Here is a 22,007-nt window from a genome sequence, read left to right as displayed (position 1 = left end):
CATACCTGCAGCCCACTGTGCTCCCATCCTGTGACCCTTCAGTCCCCAGAGGTGAGCCTGGAGGGGGATGTATCTGCTGCACCTCCAGCAACATGCCAGGCAGCCCTGCCAGAGGAGTGGGACATCACCACTCTGTTCTGGCACCAGAAATGGGTTTACCTGCAGGATCAGCGGTGCCAGGCAACATCACCTCAGGCTAAATCCACTGCTGCTACTCTGAGCTGGCAGGGTGGGTGTGTTGGCAAGCCCTGAGATACTCACACACCCTGCTCTTCCTTCCCCAAAAGGGCTGGAAAGAGGGACTCACAGCCAAAAGCACTTCTTAATTCAAAACTGGAGTTTATTGCTGTGGGGAGGCAGGTAACAAGTCTTGGAGGAAAGATGTAATGTCTCATTGAATATTTGTACATTCTTTCAAAATTAAGATATTGCTGGTACTTGCCATGACTGCCAACACCAGCTGGAGCACGGAGAAGCCCCACAGAGGTGAGGATGAGGAAGGGAATTATGCACACACACACATACACTCGTGCCTGGGAGGCTGTGTGCTCCTGAGTCCGCGGCAGGAAGGAGGGATGGCTCCCACCACCTTGTGTATCCTCTGCAACAACTCAGCTGTCCCATCTGCACCTCACCTGGGATGATCCTAGTGGGGTCCAGCATCCCACATCCCACACCCTGCCATCCCACCTCCTCCCCAAACCTCCACCATGCCCTGTGTCCTCTGTTCCAGTAGTGCAAGAGCCAACAGCTCTGGGGCCCTCTGGGTTCATTTCACCTGGGCCAAGCAGGAACAGAACACCAGCGAGGGGGGCAACCTCCCTGACACCTGGGAACGTGTTGAGAATCACAGGCTAGGAATAAAGGCAGGAAAGTGGGTAGGTGCAAAGCTCCAGGCATAGGAGACAGGGGCATTACCTGTGGGTGACACAACAGGTGGCTCATCACCCACAGCCACTGTGGGCACCCACGAAGGGCTTTTCACTGTGGTATGGCATGTCTAATTGCATCCACAGACTTTATTCCCCTGGCATAGCAATTCTTCCCCACCAGAGGGAAGCATAGGCTATTTTACCAAAAAAATTAAAATCTGAAAATGCCCAAACGACCAGTGTGGCTCCATCCCTACTGAACCTCTACCCCAAACCTCACCAGTCCTTTGCAGGGAATGCCCCCAGTTTCAAACCACGGGCAGAGATTGCTCAACTCCAAACCCCAATTTCCAAACAGGCGAAGTGGCACAGAGCTGAGCCCTGCCTGCCCACCCCATGCTCACCCAGCAGCACCCACACTCCTGGGTGCCATAATGATTTCAATACTCCCCCAGTGCATCCCTGCAGCTCCTATGACCCTTTGCTGCGCTCCTCACAGAGCTTGAAGATGGTTTCTCGATGCCAATTAGTGCTTGCCATGTGGATGAACAGCAAGTTTTACCTCTTTGTTGCCAGACAACCCCAGACTTTCATCAATCACGTGGAAATGCCAGCTTGGTTTTAATCTCTCCTCAGTGAGCTGAAAAACCTTGTGTTGGAATAGCTCACTACCCTCTGTCTCAGTAGGAAATGCCCCTGGACAATTACCATTGTGCCCAGGGCCACTCCTGGGGCTGTGTGAGTCCCCATGCCAAAAGGAGAGCAAGGAGCCCCACATGCCACAGGTTGCCTTGGCCCAGGCTGTCAGGATATCCTACATGATTTACTGGAGTGTCACACAGAGAGAAACCATCCCAGCCTGGTTCTGCATGACTCACCATCACTGCCTGGGAAGAAGGCTCTGCACTATGTTTGCCCTTGGTAGGAGCACGGTGTCCCTGCAGAATCCTCTCCTCAGAGCCTGGGCACAGGGGCAAATGCAGCTCATATGGGTCCCAGAGGAGAAGCAGTAGCTCTGCATTCCTGAGGAATAGTCCAGGTGGGACCCCCCAGTAACAGAGTGGCAACAGCTAGAGGCATCCCCAGCCCACTCCTCTGCCAACTGCGGATCTCTGACTGCCCCACACAGGAAGCTCGTGTGGCCCCACGCACAGGGGAAAGAGCTGCTCTGGTGCTCAGGGGAGCTGCTCCACACACTGCTCTGCACCACCTCTGGGTCGGCTCATCTCCCTTCATGGAGACTCCAGGTGACTGAGCCTGCTGGCTCCCCATCCCTCTGCAAGCAGGAAGGCAGAGCCACTGGCACCAGCCCTGGGGGCTGCCCCGATCTCCCAGGGGTGCTGCAGAGCTGGGAACAGGGGGTCTGTGGAACACTGGGAAAAGTAGGACTAAAGAAAGGCAGGCAGCTCCCCATGCTGGGCGCTGGGCAGCAACACCTCCCTGTCCCACACAGCCTCCTGGCTCCTGTTGAGCTTGGGGGGGGACAGGCAGACAGGACCCCTCCTCAGAGCCACACGTGGCCCCCAAGACTGCCCCCCCATCTCCCCCATGGCTGGTGACTTACGTCAGGCAGCAGATGGATCCTGTGCCCAGCAGGCTGGCATGGGGGTGGCACTGGCGGTGCTGCAAATACCGCGGCTGCTGACGGCGCTGGTTATTCTTAGCACCCGTGGAGGCGCAGGGGGCTCGCCTGGCAGGGGGCCTGGCACTGGTGGGCTCCCCTGGAGCAGATGGCCCAGTGGCATGAGCCAGCTCTCACCACCTCACCAACGGGCAAGGAACAGGGAAGGCAGATTGCACCCAGAGCCCTGCCTGGCTCTGAGCCAGCTGCAGCAGGGTCTTTGAGGAGTAGAGGTGATCTGGATACCACCTGAGAACAGGGCAGGGTGCTGCATCTTCTCTCCACTGGGAGGGCCTTCCTTAAGTGAGCACTGGGGAGAGGGGCTGTGGCTGGGGGACCTGGACAGGCACCAGACAGACAGATGGCACATAGCTGGGGACATTGCTGGCACAGGGCTGGCTGCACCCCCACAGCCCCACACATTCCCCCTGTTCTCTCCTTCCCAGTCCACTACCCCCTCTTGTCCAGGGGGCTGCAGGAGAAGTCGAGGGAGGACTGGAGTCCCTGCCCTGAGCTGGGAGCAGAACACCCTACATTTCAGCCGGGGGTAGGGAATCCCGTTCAGAGCTGAGGGGGTAACATGGAGCCCCTTTGAGTGCAATAGGCTTCTGGGCTAAAGCTGTCCCTGCCCTGCCCCAGAGCCAGCTGAGTCCTCACTCTCTCCAGCATGCTACCCTGTGCCAGTTGTGGCTTAGGGCTGCAATGACATGTGTGAGTGTGGAGCACCGTGGGTGCCCTTGAGGGAAGCAGGTGTGCAGAAACTAGCACTGTCCCAGTCCCATGAACAGCAGGACCCAAAAAGGCCAGAGCTAAACATAGGAAACCTACTTTCCAGCTGCCACCACTAGCTGATCACCTTGAACCAGGATGTGGCTCCCGGATCTGGGGCTTTAGAAAGCTCATCGTGGCTTGCACCTGAGAAGGTGGTAGCCCATGATTGTGCGCTGGTTGCTGATGAGGAGCAAGGAGCTGATGGCTGGGCAGCAGCCCCGAGCCCTGTGTGGCAGCTCTGGGGCAGCTGAGGGGGCATGGGCGAGAAGGCACAAGGAGCCTGCAGGAGTCACTGACCTGTGCCGAAGCCACCTCCAGCACCGTCGGGGCCCGGGGCAGAGCCGCTGGGGGAGCTGGGGCCGAGGAAGGGGTGCCAGCCCTGAGCTCGCCCTTCCCTGTGTGCCCACGGGATGGCAGCAGCCTCCCGCGGGCCCGCGGGCACCCACCCACGGAGCGTGGCGTGGGGCTTAGCTCCGCCCGGGGCGCAGCTCGCGGGGGCCGCTCTGAAACACAAAGGATGGAAGAAATCTCAGCGCCCTCCTGTTTCCCTGGGTCCTCGCAACAATGGGGTCACCAGGAACCCCTCTCACTAGCCCCTGCCACAGGGCAGATGAGTAAGACTCAATTCCCTTCCTTCCCTCATCGCCCACAGGAAGGGCTGAGGAAGCACCTCAAAAACAGCCCTCAGCATCCACCAGCACATAGAAGGAGAGGACACTCCTGGAGCAGCTTGTGGGTTGTCCGTCCTTTAGGAATTCACCTGTTTTTAGCATCATTCCAGGGCTGACAGTTTCCCCCGCGCACACTTGGAGCCCAGGCTAGTGCCACCTCCAGCGGGAGTCGGATCCCGCCGGTCGCCAGGTCCGATGGGGTCTGGCATGGGAAACCCTGCCCAAGTTCGCCGTGGCCACTATCCCAGCTGTGGATCTGTGGTGGATCTGGGAATCTCATGACTCTCCAGGTTACTAATGGCCTGGAAACTGCTTCATCCTCATGGCATGCATCTTCCTTCTTCATGCTAAGCAGAGAACAGGAATGTTGGTTGGACGCTCCCACCACTTCTTCAGTGGCAGCAGCTACCCCATTAACAACGCCGGTGGGCACTGCGCTGCCACCGGGACCTCTGCTCTTCAAGTGCTCTCGTGGCTTTCCCGGCCAGATTTTGACCTGGTTTACCTCTTATCAATCCCGTGCCCTTCAGACATGCTGCAATCCTCCTATTGCTGCTTCCTGCAGCTCCTTCCGCCAGCCCTTTTGCAACCCTGCTGTACAGACCCACCTGCCGTCCCTACATCCTGCCTGCCCATGGCGGGCTTCCCCAGCCTGCCTGCTCCTCCCCTTGGCAGCTCTGCTTCCTTGGACCCTTGCCCAGCCCTTCCCCACCTGCTCCCAGCTGCTCATCTCTCTCAAGGGTGAGGGCTACCTGGGCTGGTCCCTGGGGCTCACTGACCACCAGCCCAGCCTCGCGGCCTCCCTCTCACTCCATCTCTGCACTTCTTCAAAGCCTTGTGACCTTCACGGATCTCATTCTCAGGGTCCTGAGCCAGTGGTCCCCACCTCCCTGAGGTGTTGTCCCATACCCCAGCCCCACCAGGAGACAGCACCATGTGCCCCAATCACTCTTCACTAGCCCCCAGTGTGGTTCAGTGGTGGCAGAAATGTTCATCTTGAGATGCAGCAGTGCCAGGAAGCCACTTCTCCTCCTCCTAGAAGTCCCTTTTTCCCTCGCATATCCCCAACCCCCAGGCATCTGCCGAGACTCTCAACGTGCCCAACATCCACAGCCCCCAGGCTTCGTGCGTTCCACTCATGCCTGGCTTGGCTTCGGACGAGGCAGCTCTCAGACGTTCCCAGCAGTGAAGCCAGGTCCTTCCTGGCTGTTCCTCCCATCTCGGGACCTCTAATCCCCTTTTTCCTATTTCCTGTCCCGTCTCCGGGGCCATGCGGGCTGCCCGCACCAATGCTTCAGGGAGTGATGCCGCTGGCAGCGCAAGCCTCCTCAGCGCCCGGCCACCCCCGGAAAGCACAGAGCGGGGCGAGGATCCCCACCGGGAAAGGGGCACGGCGGCCCTTCGTCACCCCACGTCACCTCAGGTTACAACTGGCCGGCTTTTCCCGGCCCCAGGCGCGGGGTGGGTGCGCTGCCGGGGAACGGCGGCTCGGGGCGGGCGGAGAGCGGTGGGGCCGGGGCGGAGCGGCGAGGAGCGGAGCGGAGCGGAGGCAGGATGCGCGGGGCCGGGCCAGGGCGGAACCGGGGCGGGCGGAACGGGGACGGGGAGGAACCGGGGCGGGCGGAACGGGGCCGGGGCGGAGCCGGGGCGGGGCCGGGGCGGGCGGAACGGGGCCGGGGCGGAGCGGGGGCGGGGCGGAGCGGAGCCGGGGCGGGACCGGGGCGGGCGGAACGGGGACGGGGCGGGCGGGGGCCGCTCGCGGCGCTCGGCACCGGGCACGTCCTGCAGCCGCTCGCCCTCCGCGGCCCCGGGAGCGGCCCCGGCGCCGCCGCCGTGGCCAGGCACGGGGCCCCCCGGGATGTCCTCGTCGCCCACGGAGGAGTGCCGGTCGCCCGTGGGGCTGGACTGCTGCAGCTGCTGCCTGGATCTGGCCAACCGGAGCGGGCTGGAGGAGGGGGCCGGGGGCGAGAACAACAACCCGGGCAGCCCCACCGTGAGCAGCTTCCGGCAGCTGCGGGAGCAGCTGGTCCGACAGAACCTCAACACCGACAAGCTGAGCTCCATCATGCGCCAGGACTCGCTGGAACCCGTCGTGCGGGACCCCTGCTACCTCTTCAACCAGGGTATCTGCAACAGGAATATCGACCAGACCCTGCTCTCCATCCTCCTCCTCTTCCACAGGTGGGTGTCACCGCCAGGAGCCCGGGAGCTGCCGGGGGCCGGGTGCCCCGGGGCAGCGGACTCGGAACTGGCAAGAGAAGGGGACTCGTGTGACCCCGGGGCTCGGGGGTGTCGGCGGCGGTGGAATCTGGGTGGGGAGAGGCCGCGTCTGGCACGGAGTCCGTGCGTGGTGCCAGCCCATCCCCGGGTGCGGGTCCGGGTGGCTTTGCTCTGCCGTGCCTGTCTTGTGGTGCCCTGTGTCTGCCGGGCAGTGACAACAGCCCCCAGCTGTGTGTCTTGGCTGCTGGACCGTGTGCTCATCTCCCTGGCTACCTCTGTCCACACAGACAGTGCCCGCAGGGGCATGGATAGTGTCCAGCGACAGACAGGCATCGGCCCCATCCTGCGTGGAGAGCGCAGCAGGTTCCTTGGGAAGCAGCTGTGCTGCCTCGAAAGCCATCTTGAGTGTCACTGAGAGCCTGGGTAGGGAGTCTCAGAGTCCCAGTGCCAGCTCCTGTCCTTTCAGCAGCTACCCTGGCCCTCCCCGGAGTGGACACAGGTTTGGCCTGGAGTGGTGCTTCCCGTGCCTGGAAAGTGGCTCTGCCCTGCCCGAGCTGGTCTCGGGGTTGCTCTGGGCAGGCTGCCTGTGTCCCCCAGCTGAACGTGCTCAGGCTGCTCCCATCCATCCCCCGGCAGACCGAGGAGGCAGAACTGCGGGGTCTGCCCTGCTCCCTCCTCTAGCAGTGAGAACAGAGGAGGCTGAACGGGGGGTCCTGGGGGCTGCCACTCCGGAGGCTCCCCAGCCCTGATGAGGTGAACCCCAGAGCGGAGGAGTGGACAGAGCTGTCTCAGGTCCTGCACTGGCGCCGTGTGGGGCTGGCTCTGGTGACACTCTGTGTGGGAGCAGCCTGTGTGAGGGCTAGCAGGTCTGGGGCTCCCCAGTTCAGCCCGAGAGAGCTGAGCTGTGCCAGTAGTGCCGCAGGTGCCCGAGACTTCCAGTGTCTTCAGCAGGTGGGACCCATCCACTACCCTGAGGAGACCTGTGGCCCATCGGTGCCTCGGGTACAGATGTCTGCCTGGCTGGCACGGCGGGCAGCGGCTCTGGGGCTTGCTGCTCTGCCATGGGTGGGTGCTGCGCACGGGGAGCGGCACCCAGGCGTTCAGAGACACCTCAGCATCCCCTTCCCAGCACACGCGGCGTGGGCGCGCTCCCGGGCTGCGCGGCAGCGGGTGGGCTCACACGTGGCTGCCCCACGCGTGTGAGCCGCCCCGGCGCGCTCCCGCCTCCTCGCCCAGCAGCGTCTGACGCCGAGAGCTGCTGCCTCGAGCCGGCCCTGCTCTTCCTGCACTTACATAACGCCGAGCTGCCGCTCAGGTGGGAAGGGAGGAGCTGGGACACCTGCCAAGGCGCTGGTGCCTGGCCCGGACGGGGAGCAGCGAACCTGCCCCGCTGAGAAGGAACAGGAGCGAGAGGTTCCCCTCCTCCCCGGGAGGCTGCAGCAAGTTGGCACCGGGGGTGAAGGGGGAAGCAAGACCTTGTCCCCAGCACGGGCTACCAGGGCTGGGGTCAGGGCCAAGCACCTGGACGGCTTGCTGGGGCAGTCGGTGACAGTGCCTATGGGCCAGAGGCCACTGATACGGGCACTGCAGGCTGCTTTCAAACTCATCGCTACTGGAGCAGCACCTGTGGTGCTCCTGGTGAGGCAGGGAGTGAGCAGAGATGCCAAGGGACAGGGATTTCTCGCTGTCAGTGTGCCTTAGGATTGCTTGCTGCCTGTCTTCCATGCCCTGTTGTGTGATGTGTCCCAAGAAGCTCCATGCATTGTGTTTGTCATGGGCTATGCTGTGCTGTGGTGCAAAGCTGTGTCCCTCTGTCATGCCTGGTGTCCGGGCACCTCGGTGCGGAGGCTGCCTGGGTGATCCCCCGCCACCCCTAGGTGGCACAGCACGGGGGAGCTGGCTGCATGGCCCCAGGCACTGGAGCTAGGTGTGCCCACACCTGTGTTTGCAGTTGTTTTGCTCCAGCCTGAACTTTCTCCTTCTGGGGAATGAGCCAACACATCCAAGAGGAGATAGCATATGCAGCGGAGGATTGTGGGTGCCAGAGGAACACCCCGATGCCTGATAAGGGCACCCTGCTGCTGGCACCAGGGAACCCAAACCATTTGGTGCCCATTGTTTTGGCTGATGTGCTCCTGCAGCAGCACAGGAGGAGGGGAAAGATGTGTGGATACACATCCTCGTATGTAGCTGACGTCCAGGACAGCATGGGATGCCCAAGATCCTAAACCCAGAGTTGAGTCTGGCTCTGGGCCTGGCTGGAGACAACTCAGTTAGAGTCAGATCAGTGCTGGGCTTCTCAGACAACACACATTTCAGCATGTTTAACCTGTCTCTGGGGGTTTCTCTGGCTGGGTGGTTCCTGCCAGGCTCTCCATACCCTTTGCTCACAGCAGGAATATTGTTAGGGATGCACAAGGAAGGCATGCTCTGGGCCAATTGCCTCCAGGGCTCATGCTCCTGCGGAAAGCTCTGCTGTTTCAGGAGTGCACAGGATCCTGTGCAGAAAGGGCTTCTCCCCACCGTGTCCTCACACAGGGCATCACAAACTGCTTTCCAGGGAAGTCTCAGCAGTGCCGAGGGACCGTGCTCCCATGGAAGCACCAGGTACAGGGAGGGCAGCTGCCACCACCCTGGCTGGGCACACCTTCTCCCTGCAGGTGCCAGTGAAGTGGGCAGAAAGCTGTCCCTCTGTAATGCCTCTTTGCCATCCCTTTGTAATGCCAACGTTATCCCAGACCCAAACAAAAGCCCAACTGAGTGTAGGCCAGGGGAGCAGGCCCATGACCCCATGGCACCTTTTCCTGGGCCAGGTGGCTGAGGGGAGCCAGGGGGTTGGGAGGAGGTCGGCCCTGCAGGGAAGCAGCCCCCTGGGTGTGTGCTAGCCTGTGATCCAGGCGGAACCTGCCTGGCTCTGGGTGGGAAGAGGAGGTACACACCAGCCACTCCTAGGCAACACCTGGCAGCCTGGCCAGCCTGTGCCCATCCTGCTCCAGGCTGTGAGGGGACACCTCTGCATAGCCAGAGCATCTGTAGGCACTGCCAGAGCTGCTGCCCAATCCAACAGGTTGGGCTGTGACCCATCCTTTGGTCTGAGCCATGAAAGCAGCTGAGGGCGACTTTCTCCCAGGCCTGGGCAAGCCATGGGAGTCACGGGGAGGCCAGGAAGCTCTGTGTGAGGGGTGGGGGAAGCACGAATTTGGGCAAAGCAAGGGCAGCACTGCCTTTCCCAATGTAAGGGCAGGCCAGCAAGCAAGAGCTGCCAGGGCAGCAGTACCAGCATGGCATTTGTGTCACAGCACCACTTGTTCCTGTCTGTTGGGTGTCACTTTGCAGCAGCAATGCAGGAGGAGAGGAGCCAGGCCATAAAGGGCATCCCGAGGTGGCAGGGCCAGGTCAAGCATTCCAGCTGGTTGAGTGGGCTGAAGCAACAAGGACACATTGATGGGGAGAGGGGCCATGAGTGAGCATGAGAGAGGTGTGGGTGTAGGACCAAGCTGTGCTACTCTCCTTCTTCTGGCCCTGGGACAGCTCTGAGCTCTGCCATGGAGGGGGCCAGGAGGGTCCCCATGCCCTCCAGAGCCATGCACCAGGGCTTTCTTTGCTTTGCTCCCACACGACAGAGATGCACATGGCCTGACCTATGGTCTGCAGTGTTGGTTGCAAGCCTTGCACACCACTGAGGTGCTGGGGAGATGTTGTTTCAGTGGCAGGGAGTAGCTTGTACTGCTGGGAGGTGCTTACTTTGGCATACCCAAATGCTGCCACCCTCGGGAAGATGTCAGGCAGGCAGCAGGCTCAGCTTGGTCTCCATCATGGGCATCTCAATACCTTGGGACCCCCACCCCACGGCCCAGCAGACCAGGCCCACAGGGGCTGTGCCACAGCACACTGAGTTGGCATGGCAGCAGCCTGTGCCATGCCATGCACCATGCCCGTCCCTGCCTGCTCCTGCAAGACCCAGCTCCCTCCAGAAAGATATTCTCAGCACTCTCTGGAGCACAGGAGAGCCATGCTGAGCCCCTCCAGCCCCTTGGGAGGGAATCATTTCCCCCTGACCACAAGGCTATGGCCAAGGGGGCTGGCACAGCTGAGCCAGTCTGGTGATGCCAACGTCAGCTTCCCAGCAGCCTGTCATCTTGGTTCTCTGGGGATTCTCCAGCACTACCCATCTGCTAGGGCAGGCATTTGGCTCTGCACAGGCAGAAGTAGCTGTCCCAAGGTGAGGCAGGGATGACAGCATGGCTCTATGGGGAAAAGGCTGGACAGGATTTTTTCCAGCTTTGAACTGTAAAGATGAGGAAGAGGTTGGAGCTGAAGGAGGCTGCAGGGCTCTGCCCTGATCCCAGCATCATGCCTCCTCTCTCCAGCATCACATTATCCTTTCCTGGTGAGACACAGCCTGATCCTGGACAGTCTGTGCTGGGACCTGACACCACTTCCTTGGCCACTGCCCAGCACAAAGAGGGTTAAAGCTGACTCTGTACTTTGGGGGAGCATCGTGACCTGCATGGGACCAAAGGGCTTGGAAAGGCTTGGGATATATGTTGTCAGAGCCTGGCAGCTGTGTGTGTGCCCAGGGGACGTGACCGTGTATGGGTCCGTGTGCTTTATGTGGACTGCCAAGGCCAGTGACGCTCCAGGTGGATCCTGCCCTTGGGAAGGACTGAGGCCCTGTTGGTAGAGGGCAGAGAATCACAAAACCCATTAGGTTGGAAAAGACTCCTGAGGTCATCATCTCCAACTTTACCCCAGGGTGTGTGTTGGGGGAAGAGGGCTGGAGAGGCGAGAGAGGCTACAACCCATCCCGATGCTTTGCAAATGAGCTCTGAGCTATATTTATCCAGGTGCTGAGCGTGGCTGGCTTTGGGACAGGACATCATCCTCTGTCTGTGTGCTGAGTTTTTATATATATATTTGAGGGGGCTTTTGCTGCAGAACAACTCTAGTGGCAGAGAAGAAACTCTGGGCCCTTCAGACTCCAGGATCAGGGTGGGATCCAGTCCTTGCCTCACCTGCAGTTCCCTGGGGATGGCAGCTCTGTCCAGATTGGCAGAGGGTGGTAGATGCCATGGGGCAGGACAAGACATTTCCATGTCCTTTAGTGAGACCATCACAGTGATATGCCTGTGACAAGGAGCAGGACTGCTCCGGGTAGTTTGGAGGCAGGGGGTGTTCTCAGGCTGTTCCTAAGGGCTGGCACAAGTGAGGTGATGGCTGGCTGCTGAGGTTGGGCACACAGAGAGCCTCGGCAGCACCACAGGTATAAATCCTGCCAGGAACCGATTGTCTTTCACGTTGTTATTGTTCTGAAATGTCAGTGACGGCAGGGTTTCAGTGAAGGTCCTGATTTGAAATGCCCGGGATTCCATGCAAAGGCCAGGCAGGGTATTAATAACCGTCTCTGCTGAAGCCGTGCTGCCCTCCGTGTCCTTGCCTGACCTGCTGTGGGTGCCAGCCGAGCTCAGCTCCCCTGCCCCAGCCGGCTCAGCTCTGCGGGGCTGGGGTCCTGCTCGCCCTCGGCTATTGAGGGGCTGCTGGGGCTCCTGCTGGGGCTCCCCTCGAGCGCTGGGCCAGGCAGGAGAGCACCAGGCTCCAGCACCTGTGGAAGGGGCCAGAGAAGGGCTTGAGGGGTTCCATAAACAGGGCTTATTCTGGGCTGGAAGAGCAGATTTGGGTAGCGTGGGGTGTGCTGCACAGCTCTCGCAGCTCCCCTGCCTCCGTCCTCATTACATAACGAGCTGCCTCCCAATTAGTGAGCGGGCACTCCTGCACGCCGCAGGGCAGCAGCTGCCAGCACCTAGCAGGGCTCTGGAGCGCCTGCTCCTGCCTGAAAAGGGGCCTGGGATTGTTTTTGGAGGATGCCAGAGGCCCAGCTTTGGGGTTCCTCTCTGGGCTGAGGATCCCTGCAGAGCTGAAGGAGGGGCTGGGGGGCAGAGCCCGGGCTGGCAGCCCCTGCGTGCCTGCTGTGGGGTGCGAGGGCACCGCCAGCCCCCGTGCTGTGGGAGGTGCCTTCAGTGCTGCAGCCACCTGTGCTCTATCCCCACTGCCCTGAAAGTGGACCCGAAAAGAGCACCCAGAACATGGAGGTGATGCAGCTGGGGCTCTCCTGCATGACCCAGTAAGCTCAGAAGCAAGGACAGGTCTGAGTTCAGAGCCGTGGCTGGCAGGAGCGCCGGGGCAGGGCACAGGTAGGCAGGGAGCGATAACACTGAGTTCAGTGACAGCACTCCAGCCCGGCCCCTGGGTGTGAAACACTTTGCTCTGCAGACAGATTTGTGGATTAAAGCTCTGCCAAGGGTTCAGCCTGCAATCCTCCCTGAGGCTGGGCATCCCTGGTCCATGGGAGCTGGTAGCATGGTGGAGGTTAGCTGCACTGCCCCAACAGCTGGCGTGGTGCTCAGAGAAAGCTGCAGGGTTTTCACTGGGCTGTGCCATGCCTGGCACTCTCACCTCAGCACTTGGCAGCTGTGGGACCCTTTGGGGGGAGCAGTGAGGTGCAAGGGTGCCCCACAGTCCCTGGCAGGGTACCCACCGGGGTGTCTGCACTGGCTTGGCAGTAGCAGCACGGGGCTGGTGTTGACAAACACCAGCAAGGTAGGATGTTTGGCCACAGGATCCAGGGCTGGTAACAACCCAATGAGCCTTTTTTCCTCTTCCTCTCCTATACCAGCATGCCTGGGGAAGCTGTGATTCTGGGGGCTTCCAACATGGTGAGAAGGGAACTGAGTCCTCTAGGGCTTCCAACATGTCTGAAACTGGGTCCTCTCTACCTCCCCTCCTCACACTACTGCTGGGAGGCAACTCCTGCTAGGGGCACAGGCGGAAGAAGAGGGTCTAGAGACAAAGTTAAAGAAAAATTGCAGCTCTCAGCAGGCTGGCTTGAGGGTGTGCACTCGCATGCTAGAAAAAAACAGAACTGGGAGTACAGCCAAGTACCTTTATCAGAGGAAGCAGTCAGCCCCACAGCTGGACACAGGAGCCTACCAGGGCTCCTTCCACCACCCCACACTGCCTCCAGCCTGACAGGTTGGAGGAGTCTCCACACCACAATCCCTGCCCATGCCTGCTGCCTGGTGGGGTGGGTCACCCATGTCCCCAGCCCATGGCCACAGAGCTCACTCTGCCTCCATTGGGCATGAAGGGAAGGAGGACATGTTCCCTGTCAGCCTTCCCAAGGGTAGCTTTCCTCTGGCCTTCCCTGACTGAAACCATCTCTGGGCTTCCCCAGCATGGCCGCACCCCTGTATGGGCCGCACGTGACTCTGGTGTGCCCTGGCTTAGGACTGGGGCCAGGCAAGGCCACCAGCACCAGCTCTGCAGGCAGGGGGTGCATCCTTGCCCAGGCACGTCCAGGTGTGCCCAGGAGTGGTTACCTGCTGTTCTGGAGCAGCATGTGCCCTGAGTTGGGGGATTTGTGACCCCTCCAAGGCTCTGATGGGTATGACCTGGGTCCCCATGTCACAGGGCTCCTGGTTGCATGGGGCTTCTGTGTGTCTCACACAGTTCCTGGGAGGCACCAGCTGAGCTGGAGGGTAGTCCCAGGCCTCAGGGAGCAGCTCAGCCAGGGAATGCCCAGGAGGAGGAAACCAAGATCTGGACAACCGGTGTGCTCTGGCAGTGCTAGGCCCACAGCCCTTGGGACTGGCACAAAAGCCCCACGCCAGTGCCACAGGGCAGGCAGTTGCTGTTCAGGATCCTGGGATTCCACGGCAGACTCAGCTGCCTGTTTGCCCTTGGGCAGCCCCTCGCACTACCTCTCCTTTCCCAGAACCAGGATGGAGCTGCTGGGCAAGACCTGGAGCTCCTCGGCCCTGTCGCACAGCCAGCCCTTCCTGCCAGAGGCACCCACCGGCCCCAGCCATCACCAGTGTCCCCAACCACACTTCCCCCGTTCCTGCAGGGCACGGTAGGGATGCCCTGGTGCTGGCATTCCCAGTCCCTTGGCTGGTACCACCATCGTTGCAGGATTTGGGGCTTTGACAGGCAGAGTTTTCTTAGCTGTGTTTGCAAGCAGTAGCTTTTCCTCTCCCACTCTGCTCTGACCCTTGGAGCAGGAGATCTGGCTCTGCAGAGCAGCCTGGGCAGCCTTGGCTCTGCGCCTTTCCCAGTTTGCTCTCCAGTGTCTCTGAGGCCAGGCTATAAACATTTCCCACGCCTCAGACCCTCTAAGGGCCTTCCTCCCATTGAGCTGAGTCCTTGGGAGAGAGCAAGCCAGGAAAAGTGCCACGGAACCATGAGCACAGCCTGGAGCAGGGGGAGAGCCAAGTCTGGGGAGCCAGGGCTGCTCCTGATGCCCCAGCCACCCCTCCAGCTCCATTGGCCACTACCAGGACAGGAGCATCCTTCGGTGTGTGGCTCTGCAGTGCCTGGAGCAGGTCCAACACACAGGGCTCAGTACAAAAGCACAGCTTGTCCCCAGGGCTGTGAGGGGAGGGCATGTCCCCTGACCCACAGCACTGTGCAGCTGCAGGATGCCAGGCAGCAAGAGATAATCCCCTCGTCCTCCTCCCTGTCACCCCTTGCTCCAGCCTGGCAGAGCTCTGTGGTGGCTGCAGAGCTCCAAGTCCCATTGCTGAGGAGGGGGTTGTCACTTTATGTCACTCAGTAGCGGGGCTGGCACCTTCTGGGCTGAGGCACCGGCTGTGTAAGGGCTGAGGGGCTGCTGCCAGCTTTGGGGTGTCCTGCAGGGCCACTGCTGGGGTGATATCATCATTGGCTGGTGTCACCACCTCTCCTCACTGCTTGATGACAACTGTGGGTGCTTTTTTTTCCCCAGAGAGCACAACAGTTAGTGTCACAACTGCCCTGTATTGCGGCTGCTGTCACTGTTACCAAAATAACCACAGGCACGAGCCGGGCCCAGCCTGATGAACCTCCTGTCACTGTGTGCAGATGCAGGAGCTGCCATGCTGCTGCCTCAGGGATGCACTTCCCACCACTGGCCCCTCTTGCCCAGCCTGCTCCAAGCGCCCATCACTGGTGCCATAGGGTAACTGGGAGTCCATGGTGACCTGCTCCTTGGGAAGAGCAAGGTGGGTGTTGCCCGCCCTGCTGTGCTTGGAGAAGCAGGAGCAGGTGATTGGAGAGGAGGTGGTTGATAGCAGCCTGGCAAGGCCAGGGCTGTGGTGTGCTAGGAAAGGGCCCCCCCCAGCACTTGGGGTGCAGCTGGAGCCCCATGTAGGACCCTGCTGCTGTGGGGGCATTGGGGCAGCTCAGAGGAGCTCCTGGAGAGAGCTGGGAGCTGCTGCTCACACTGTGGAGGTGGCAGCAGGGCTGCAGGTGATGCCTGAGTGCTGGGGGTGCCCTCCCGCTGTGCCCTGTGCCGCTGGCAGGGTGTGCAGGCAGGGCTGGGCATCACTGTTAGTCAGGGCAGCGTGTGCAGGGGGTGCCAGCAGCACTCGTGCATCTTCGCGCAGAACAGCAGGACAAAGTGCGTGTCACAGAGTCACAGAGTCACAGAGTCACAGGTCAGAAAAGACCTTCAAGATCATCAGCTCCAGGTACTAAACTAACATGCTCGCACATGTGTGCAAGCAGGGTGCACCAAGGTGCACATGCATGTGCAGGGCGTGCCCCTGTGTGCAGAGCACACGCCCGTGTGGGCTGCACACACACGTGTGCATGCAGGGGACGTGGGTGTGTGGCTGTGGTGTGTGTGCACGCACATGTGCAGGCAGCACTTGCTTGTAGGAGCTGCAAGGTGCACCCTGGTTGTGTGCACCCCACTGCACGCTCAGGAGCCCCCTCGTGAGGTGTGGGGCTGCGAGGGGGCTGCAGCCCCCTGCCCAGCCTGCTCGCCTGCATAGGGATCCCCCATTTAACTGAATGCCAGGAAAGAAACTTCTGCTTCTTCATCCTCCAGAGCATCCCTTGCTGCGGCCTCTCGAAGGCCAACAGATCCTGCCCAGCCTAAGTGAGGAACCCATGCCCTGAGCAGTGCTGGGTGGAAATACCCAGCAGGACTGCAGGGAAATCAGTGACTTAGTCCAGTTTATTTTTGCAGTAGTTCCAGCTCCATGGGAAAAATATTGGAGATGGCAGAGCTGAAGCAATCTCCCACAAAGCATTTTCTAGCTGCCCTCCAGTAGCGGCAGAAATATCCGGGGGTTTTTCTCAGTCCTTGGTGCCTGAGTGCTGCATCAGAAAGATACCAGGCAGGGACCAGGAACTTCAAGCTGTGAGACAAGGACCGCCAGGCAGGCTCTGGTGTGCCGGCTCTGGAGCCCTCGGTCCCTGCCACTCATGATTTAGGGCTTCCTTTGGGAAGGAGGCTGAACCAGGACTGGGGGGCAATATTGCCCGAGGTGTAATACAGAGGCACAGCTGCCAGGGCTGGGGCAGGCTGGGCTCCAGCCACCCCGTCTCCCTGCTGTTGACAGCTCTCTGCAGAAGACAGGAGGTGGCACAACTGTAGGAGAAAATGCTCTCCCCATCTCTCCTGTCTTCTTCCCAGTGAAAGCAGCACGCTTCATGAGCTGCCGTGGCAAACTCAGTTCACAGGACCCCTGGTGTGGGTGGTCTGGACTTGTCCCAGCGGGGGGACAAATCTGTGTTCCAGGGGCTGCCACCAAGCCCACCACCAGCCACTCTGGGGACAAGTGCACACAGAGGCCTTTCATCTCCCCAGGGAGGGGGGCACCCGCGCAGCTCGGGATGGCACACTGGCCATTGGCCTTGAAAGGGCCAATTGAGTGCAGCTGAGGTCATCTCCCAGCGTGTTTACCCTGTGGCTGGAGCCCCTGGATGCAGCCAACACCCAGGCTGTCTCTGCCACTGCGAGCTGGGGGGACGCAGCCACAGGCAGAGCCAGCATCTGGAGCAGAGGGGCTGGAGCAGGGTCAGGGGTGGCATGGCCTTCCAGCCACCGTACTCCCCGAGCCTCTTCAGACGGAGGGACTGGTAAGTCGGGCCTGGTGTGGGTGAGGGGAGGAGCACAGGCCAGCCTCGGGGCCTGGGGGACAGACACCTGCCTACTCTCTTCAGTGCCAGCACCCTGCTCAGCCCCTGCACAGCAGCTCTGCAGGGGCCGGAGTAGTGCTGACACAGGGGGATGTGCATAATACCTCCCCCAGGTCCCAGATGGGCCCACCAGGCAGAAAATGCTTTCTCACATCCCCACATCAAACCTGCATGTCCCAGGGCACCCACATATGCCCTGGCTGCAGTTCACAGATGGCACAGCATCCTCACTCTGCAGTGAGATGGGGTTTGTGGGGAGCTGCCTGGCTAGGTCGTGCTCCCAGCAGCAGGTGTGCTGCGCTGTGCCTCAGTTTCCCTTTCTGATGGGGAAATTCCACTCTGCTCTCCCTCCCTGCTTGAGGAAGGGGCACAGCAGCACACCCACAAGTCAGGGTTCCTTGGCCTCTCCCAACAGCCAAGTGCCAGCCATATTCAGTGCCCCCTGGATTGGGGTGCTGAGTGTCCTTTGCAGCATCCCTGGAGTGCACATGCCCTGCCAGCACTAACTCTTTCTTGGATACTGTGCCGTGTGTGGGGTCTGTCATCCAGCATCAGCCTCGCCATGCCCAGCAGGGAATGAGGCCCCGGGGTCAGGGGCAGCAGGCAACCACTGAGCAAAGTCCCCCCAGATCCAGATGGCAAAGATAAGTGGGCAGCCAAGGGCAGTGGCGGCAGCACGGGGTGGGCAGTGCCACCCCAGCCCCTAGGGTGCTGGGGGCGTTTTAGGGGCGCTGCTTCCACTTCTCGGAGGAGACACACTTGCTCTACGTATAAATCTATCTGTGAACGCGGGAAGGACCCGTCGTGCACACGGCAGGGCGCGTGCACGGGGACGGCAGGGCGCGCGCACGGGGACGCCGCTCGGCGCAGCCTTGCGGAGCCCGCCCCAGCCGCTGCAGTGCCGGCCGTGCCCGCCGGGGGGCGCCCTCCTGCAGCCCGGTTATGCAACGCTGGGCGGGGCCGCCGGGCCGAGGGCGCGCTCGGTGCCCGGAGTGCTCGGGGCTCCGCGCGGCCGCCCCGCCCCGGGTCGCTGTTCTGTGACCCCGGACTGTTCTGACACCCGGGGCTGGTGGTGTTTGGTGCTCCCGAGTTTGTTTCGGAGCCCGATTTTGTTCTGGACCCCAGGTGTGCTCTGCATCCCTTAGTTGTTGTTCTGCACCCAGGGCGTGTTCTGTAGCCCGAATTTGTTGTGCAACCAAGGTCAATCTGTTGCACCGTAGATTTCTTGTTCTGCACACAGGCTTGGCTCTGCACCGTGGGGTTGTTTTGCCCTGTACCCCGAGTTCGTTTTGTACCTCTGCTTTGTTCTGTATCTGGGGGCTGTTCTGCACTCCGCAGCTGTTGTTCTGCAACTTCAGGGCGTGTTCTGTATACCCTGGGTTGGTTCTGCATCCCGGGTTTTCTCTGCGTGCAGGCTTTCATTTTTCCTCCTGGAGTTGTTTTTTACGCCTGGGTTGTTTTTCTGCTCTCGTTTCTCTTGTTTGTCCCTCATGTTTCCGTTTGTTTTACATACCTGTTTCTCTTATTCACCACGGTTTTTAGCAGCCCCTTTCTGTTTTTCACTCACGTTTCTATTTTGCCACCCGCGTTCTGTTTTGAATGCCCATGGCTCCCCTTTCCCTCCTGCCTCTCTTTCACAGTCACGGGGCCTTACTGTGCGGGACCTGCAGGCTGCATCTCCCTATGCAGACCAGGTTCACCCCTTCTCCCGGCCCCCAGGCAGATGCATGTGTCCCCACGACCGAATCCCCGTCCTGGGTGCCCAGGAGCACAGGAATGGGATGCTGAGGCTTGTGGCCTTGAGGGGTTGTACGAGGGGTGCCGGGGGTCCCAGGACTCTGCTTGCAACAGACGAGAGGTGTGGAATGGGGGTGCAGATTGGGGGACGGTGCTGAAGCGCGGGGTCCTTGCGCTGGGACGGCGCTGTGCTGTGGTTGAACTGGAAGGGGCGGAGGGGCTGCAGAGAGGTGCAGTACTGAGGGGCAGTAGCGGGGTGAGGGGACAGGACTGAGGGGCAGTAGCGGGGTGAGGGGGCAGGACTGAGGGGCAGTGTGCCGCACCGGGGGCAGTACGGGGGCAGTAGGGGGCAGTACCGGCGCAGCCCCCGGCGCGGCGCTGCGGGCAGCGGGCGGTCTCCGCCGCGTTCGCCCCTCCCGGCAGGGCGGGCGCCGCCAGTATAAGCGAGGGCGGCGGGGAGGCCCTGGCAGTGCGTTTTGCTCCGTCTGTGCGAGTGTGTGTCCCTGCGCCCGCAGCTATGAGCACCGGCATGTACCAGTCCCCCATGGAGGTGGCTGTCTACCAGCTCCACAACTTCTCCATCTCCTTCTTCTCCTCCCTGCTCGGGGGGGATGTAGTCTCCGTGAAGCTCGACAACAGGTAGGGGCGGCCCCGGTGCGCCCTGCGTCCCCGCCATTCGCCACGGAGATCTGGGGGAAGGGGCGTCCCAGTGCCCGAGGGTGCTGCTGCGACCCCCGGGGATGAGGTGGGGGGGCATCGCTACTCCGGGAGCAAAGGACATACGCGACCGGTGCCTGAATTAAGGAATTCCCTTGGGGAGGAGGACGCCCCGATCCGCTGGTTGGGGGCGAGGTGTCGCGGATGCACGGACCCCCGGGGAAGGGAGGATTTCGGTGCTGACCCTCGGCCTCTCGCTCTCTTCCAGCGCCTCCGGAGCCAGCGTGGTGGCCATTGACAACAAGATCGAGCAGGCGATGGTGAGCTGCAGCTCTGCCCCTTCCTCCCCGCACCTTGCCCGCCACCCCGCGGGTGCTGTGCACGGGGGTGATCTTCCCGCTCCCGGGGGGGGTGCTTGGCCCAGGGTGGGGGTCCCTCTGCCCACGGGGGTCCCCACTCCCCATGGCGCTGCCAGGCTGAGCTCCTCTTTGTCTGCGACCGCCGCGAAGCTCATTGGCTCCAGCGGCTCCGCAGTGCGCCGGCAGCGAGGGTGGACGTGCAGGGGAACTTTCGGGGTCTGGGCTTGCCCGAGCCGGGTTCCCGTTCCCTGGGTGCTCGGGAGCTTCAGCCCCGCAAATGCCGGAGTAGGTGAGGGGGCTGGAAAGTGCCTCTGGATGCAGAGACACCAAAGAGATGGCGGCTGAGGGAGCTATGCTGGATGAGCACCAAGCCCTGGCCAGGGTTCCGAGAGTGCAGTGGGGTGGGGAGGGATGGTCCTTGAGAAAAGCTTCTGCACCATTTGGCATTTGTCCCAGCACTTGGGAACAGAAGGGATCAACCCTCTGAGCATTAACTCTCCATTAATTGGTCTCTTCCTTGGCCTTTTGCAGGATCTTGTGAAAAATCATCTAATGTATGCCGTACGGGAGGAAGTGGAGGTCCTGAAAGAGCAAATCAAGGAACTGTTGGAGAAAAACTCCCAGCTGGAGCGTGAGAACAGCCTCCTGAAGACCCTGGCCAGTCCTGAGCAGCTGGAGAAGTTCCAGTCGCGGCTCCCAGCAGAGGTGCTGTGCCCCGAGGAGCAGAGCCCCGGGGTGGCTGCCCCGGCTCAGCACTCCGGGGGCTCTGCGGTGTAAGGTGGCTCTGTCCTCGGGGTGGGCAGAGCCACAGAACTCTTTCTACTTAATCTCCTGCAAAATCGTTTCCACCTTCATCTCACACGAAGGACTGCCAGACCCTGGCACTGCGCCGTGCCCCTCGGGCAGCCCTGGCCAGCCCACAGAGCCAGTGGCCATCTCCGTCATGAGGATGCTCTTCTGCGAGGAGGACAGGGGCAGCTGGCCCCCCCTCCCCATCCAGCCGCCCCCCAGGTGCCAGGAGGAGATCTGGGGTGCCTGTCCCAGCAGGCATGGGCAGTCTTTGGCACCATGACGGTAACCTGCGGTTGGAAGGAGCGCACGCCAGGCCCCAGGCCGTGGTTGCATTCTGCAGGGGGTGTCTCTTTCTGGCAAAGCCTGGCATTGGAGGGAAATCCATGTTTAGTGAGCAAAGCAGATGTGTCCCGTGAGCCACCCAGGAGCCTGCTGGAACCCAACCCAGACTGAGCAGCACCAGGGGTGGCAGCTGCAGCGTAGACCGTGGCGGAACGCACAGCAGTGTGAAGATTACAAGGAAAAAAAGCTTGTTTTGTTAGTTTGGGCATCTTCTGTAGCTGTATCTATGTATAAACGTGCACGAGGTGCCTGTGAGGCTGTGGGGTGCCCGCTCTGGGTCAGCCATGCCCATCTCAACATCTGGGGCATTTGAAGGCAGACTGGGATGGTGAGCACCTGGCAGTGGACAGCCAGCTATTGTGAGTGGCACCAAGGAGGGGGCAGATTCACTCCTCTCTGGCATCCTGCCTGACAGAACCGTGCGGCAGCGCTGGGAGGATCTGGACTGAGCACTGGGCAGAGCCACAAGGCAGGTTGTGCTCTAACCCACCGGGGTGGAGGAGCCAGCCCGTGTTCCTGGGCTCCCCTCTGTCCCTGGCCCGTTCTCTGGGATGTGATGGGACATTGCTTTTGATGTCAGAAGTGGTGACACTGTTGTGTAAATCTAGATAGAAATGGCAATAAACTCTACTTTTTATATATACCCATGCCCCAAGCTGTGTCTGTGGCTGGGAAGGGGCGGGAGGGTGGTGGCAGTGGGGAAGGGACTGGGGATTGCTGGAATGGGACTGGTGAGGATACTGGGCTGATGCTGTTCCCCAGCTGGGAAAACCTGGCAGCTCCCCACCTTTGCACTGGGGTTTAGTTCCCCTTAGATGGCCCTGGCTGAGCCAAGATGGGTTTTTGGAAATGTGAGCAGGCAGCCCCTTCCAGGGGCTGGATGTGTGGTAGGGAAAAGTGTTGTGAACCTGCAGGTCTGTGTTCCCTGTGTCTCACCTGTACAGGGCCAACTTGGGGCACAAGCAGAAAGGAGGCTCTTGTCAGGCTGTGTGGAGCTGTATGT

The 22,007-nt window shown here is 61.0% G+C and overlaps 1 protein-coding gene across 2 annotated transcripts; it reads left to right on the top strand.

The window, feature by feature from the left end:
- Window positions 1-5,685: 5,685 nt before the first annotated feature.
- TSC22D3 (TSC22 domain family member 3) lies at window positions 5,686-21,647 on the top strand. Of its 2 annotated transcripts, none has more exons than XM_064712922.1 (3): window positions 5,686-6,116; window positions 19,780-19,831; window positions 20,402-21,647. In XM_064712922.1, the coding sequence occupies exons 1-3, from the start codon at window positions 5,794-5,796 to the stop codon at window positions 20,645-20,647; spliced, it is 621 nt and encodes a 206-aa protein (XP_064568992.1). In that variant the 5' UTR covers window positions 5,686-5,793; the 3' UTR covers window positions 20,648-21,647. The 2 variants fall into 2 exon arrangements, with proteins under 2 accessions (XP_064568992.1, XP_064568993.1); XM_064712923.1 differs by lacking the exon at window positions 5,686-6,116 and adding an exon at window positions 19,231-19,493.
- Window positions 21,648-22,007: the final 360 nt, after the last annotated feature.

This window comes from Zonotrichia leucophrys, chromosome 4A (genome assembly GCF_028769735.1).
Source record: "Zonotrichia leucophrys gambelii isolate GWCS_2022_RI chromosome 4A, RI_Zleu_2.0, whole genome shotgun sequence".
NCBI classification, from domain to species: Eukaryota; Metazoa; Chordata; class Aves; order Passeriformes; family Passerellidae; genus Zonotrichia; species Zonotrichia leucophrys.
Note: the sequence above shows the minus strand (reverse complement) of the source record. Positions and strands in the feature narration are given on the sequence as shown.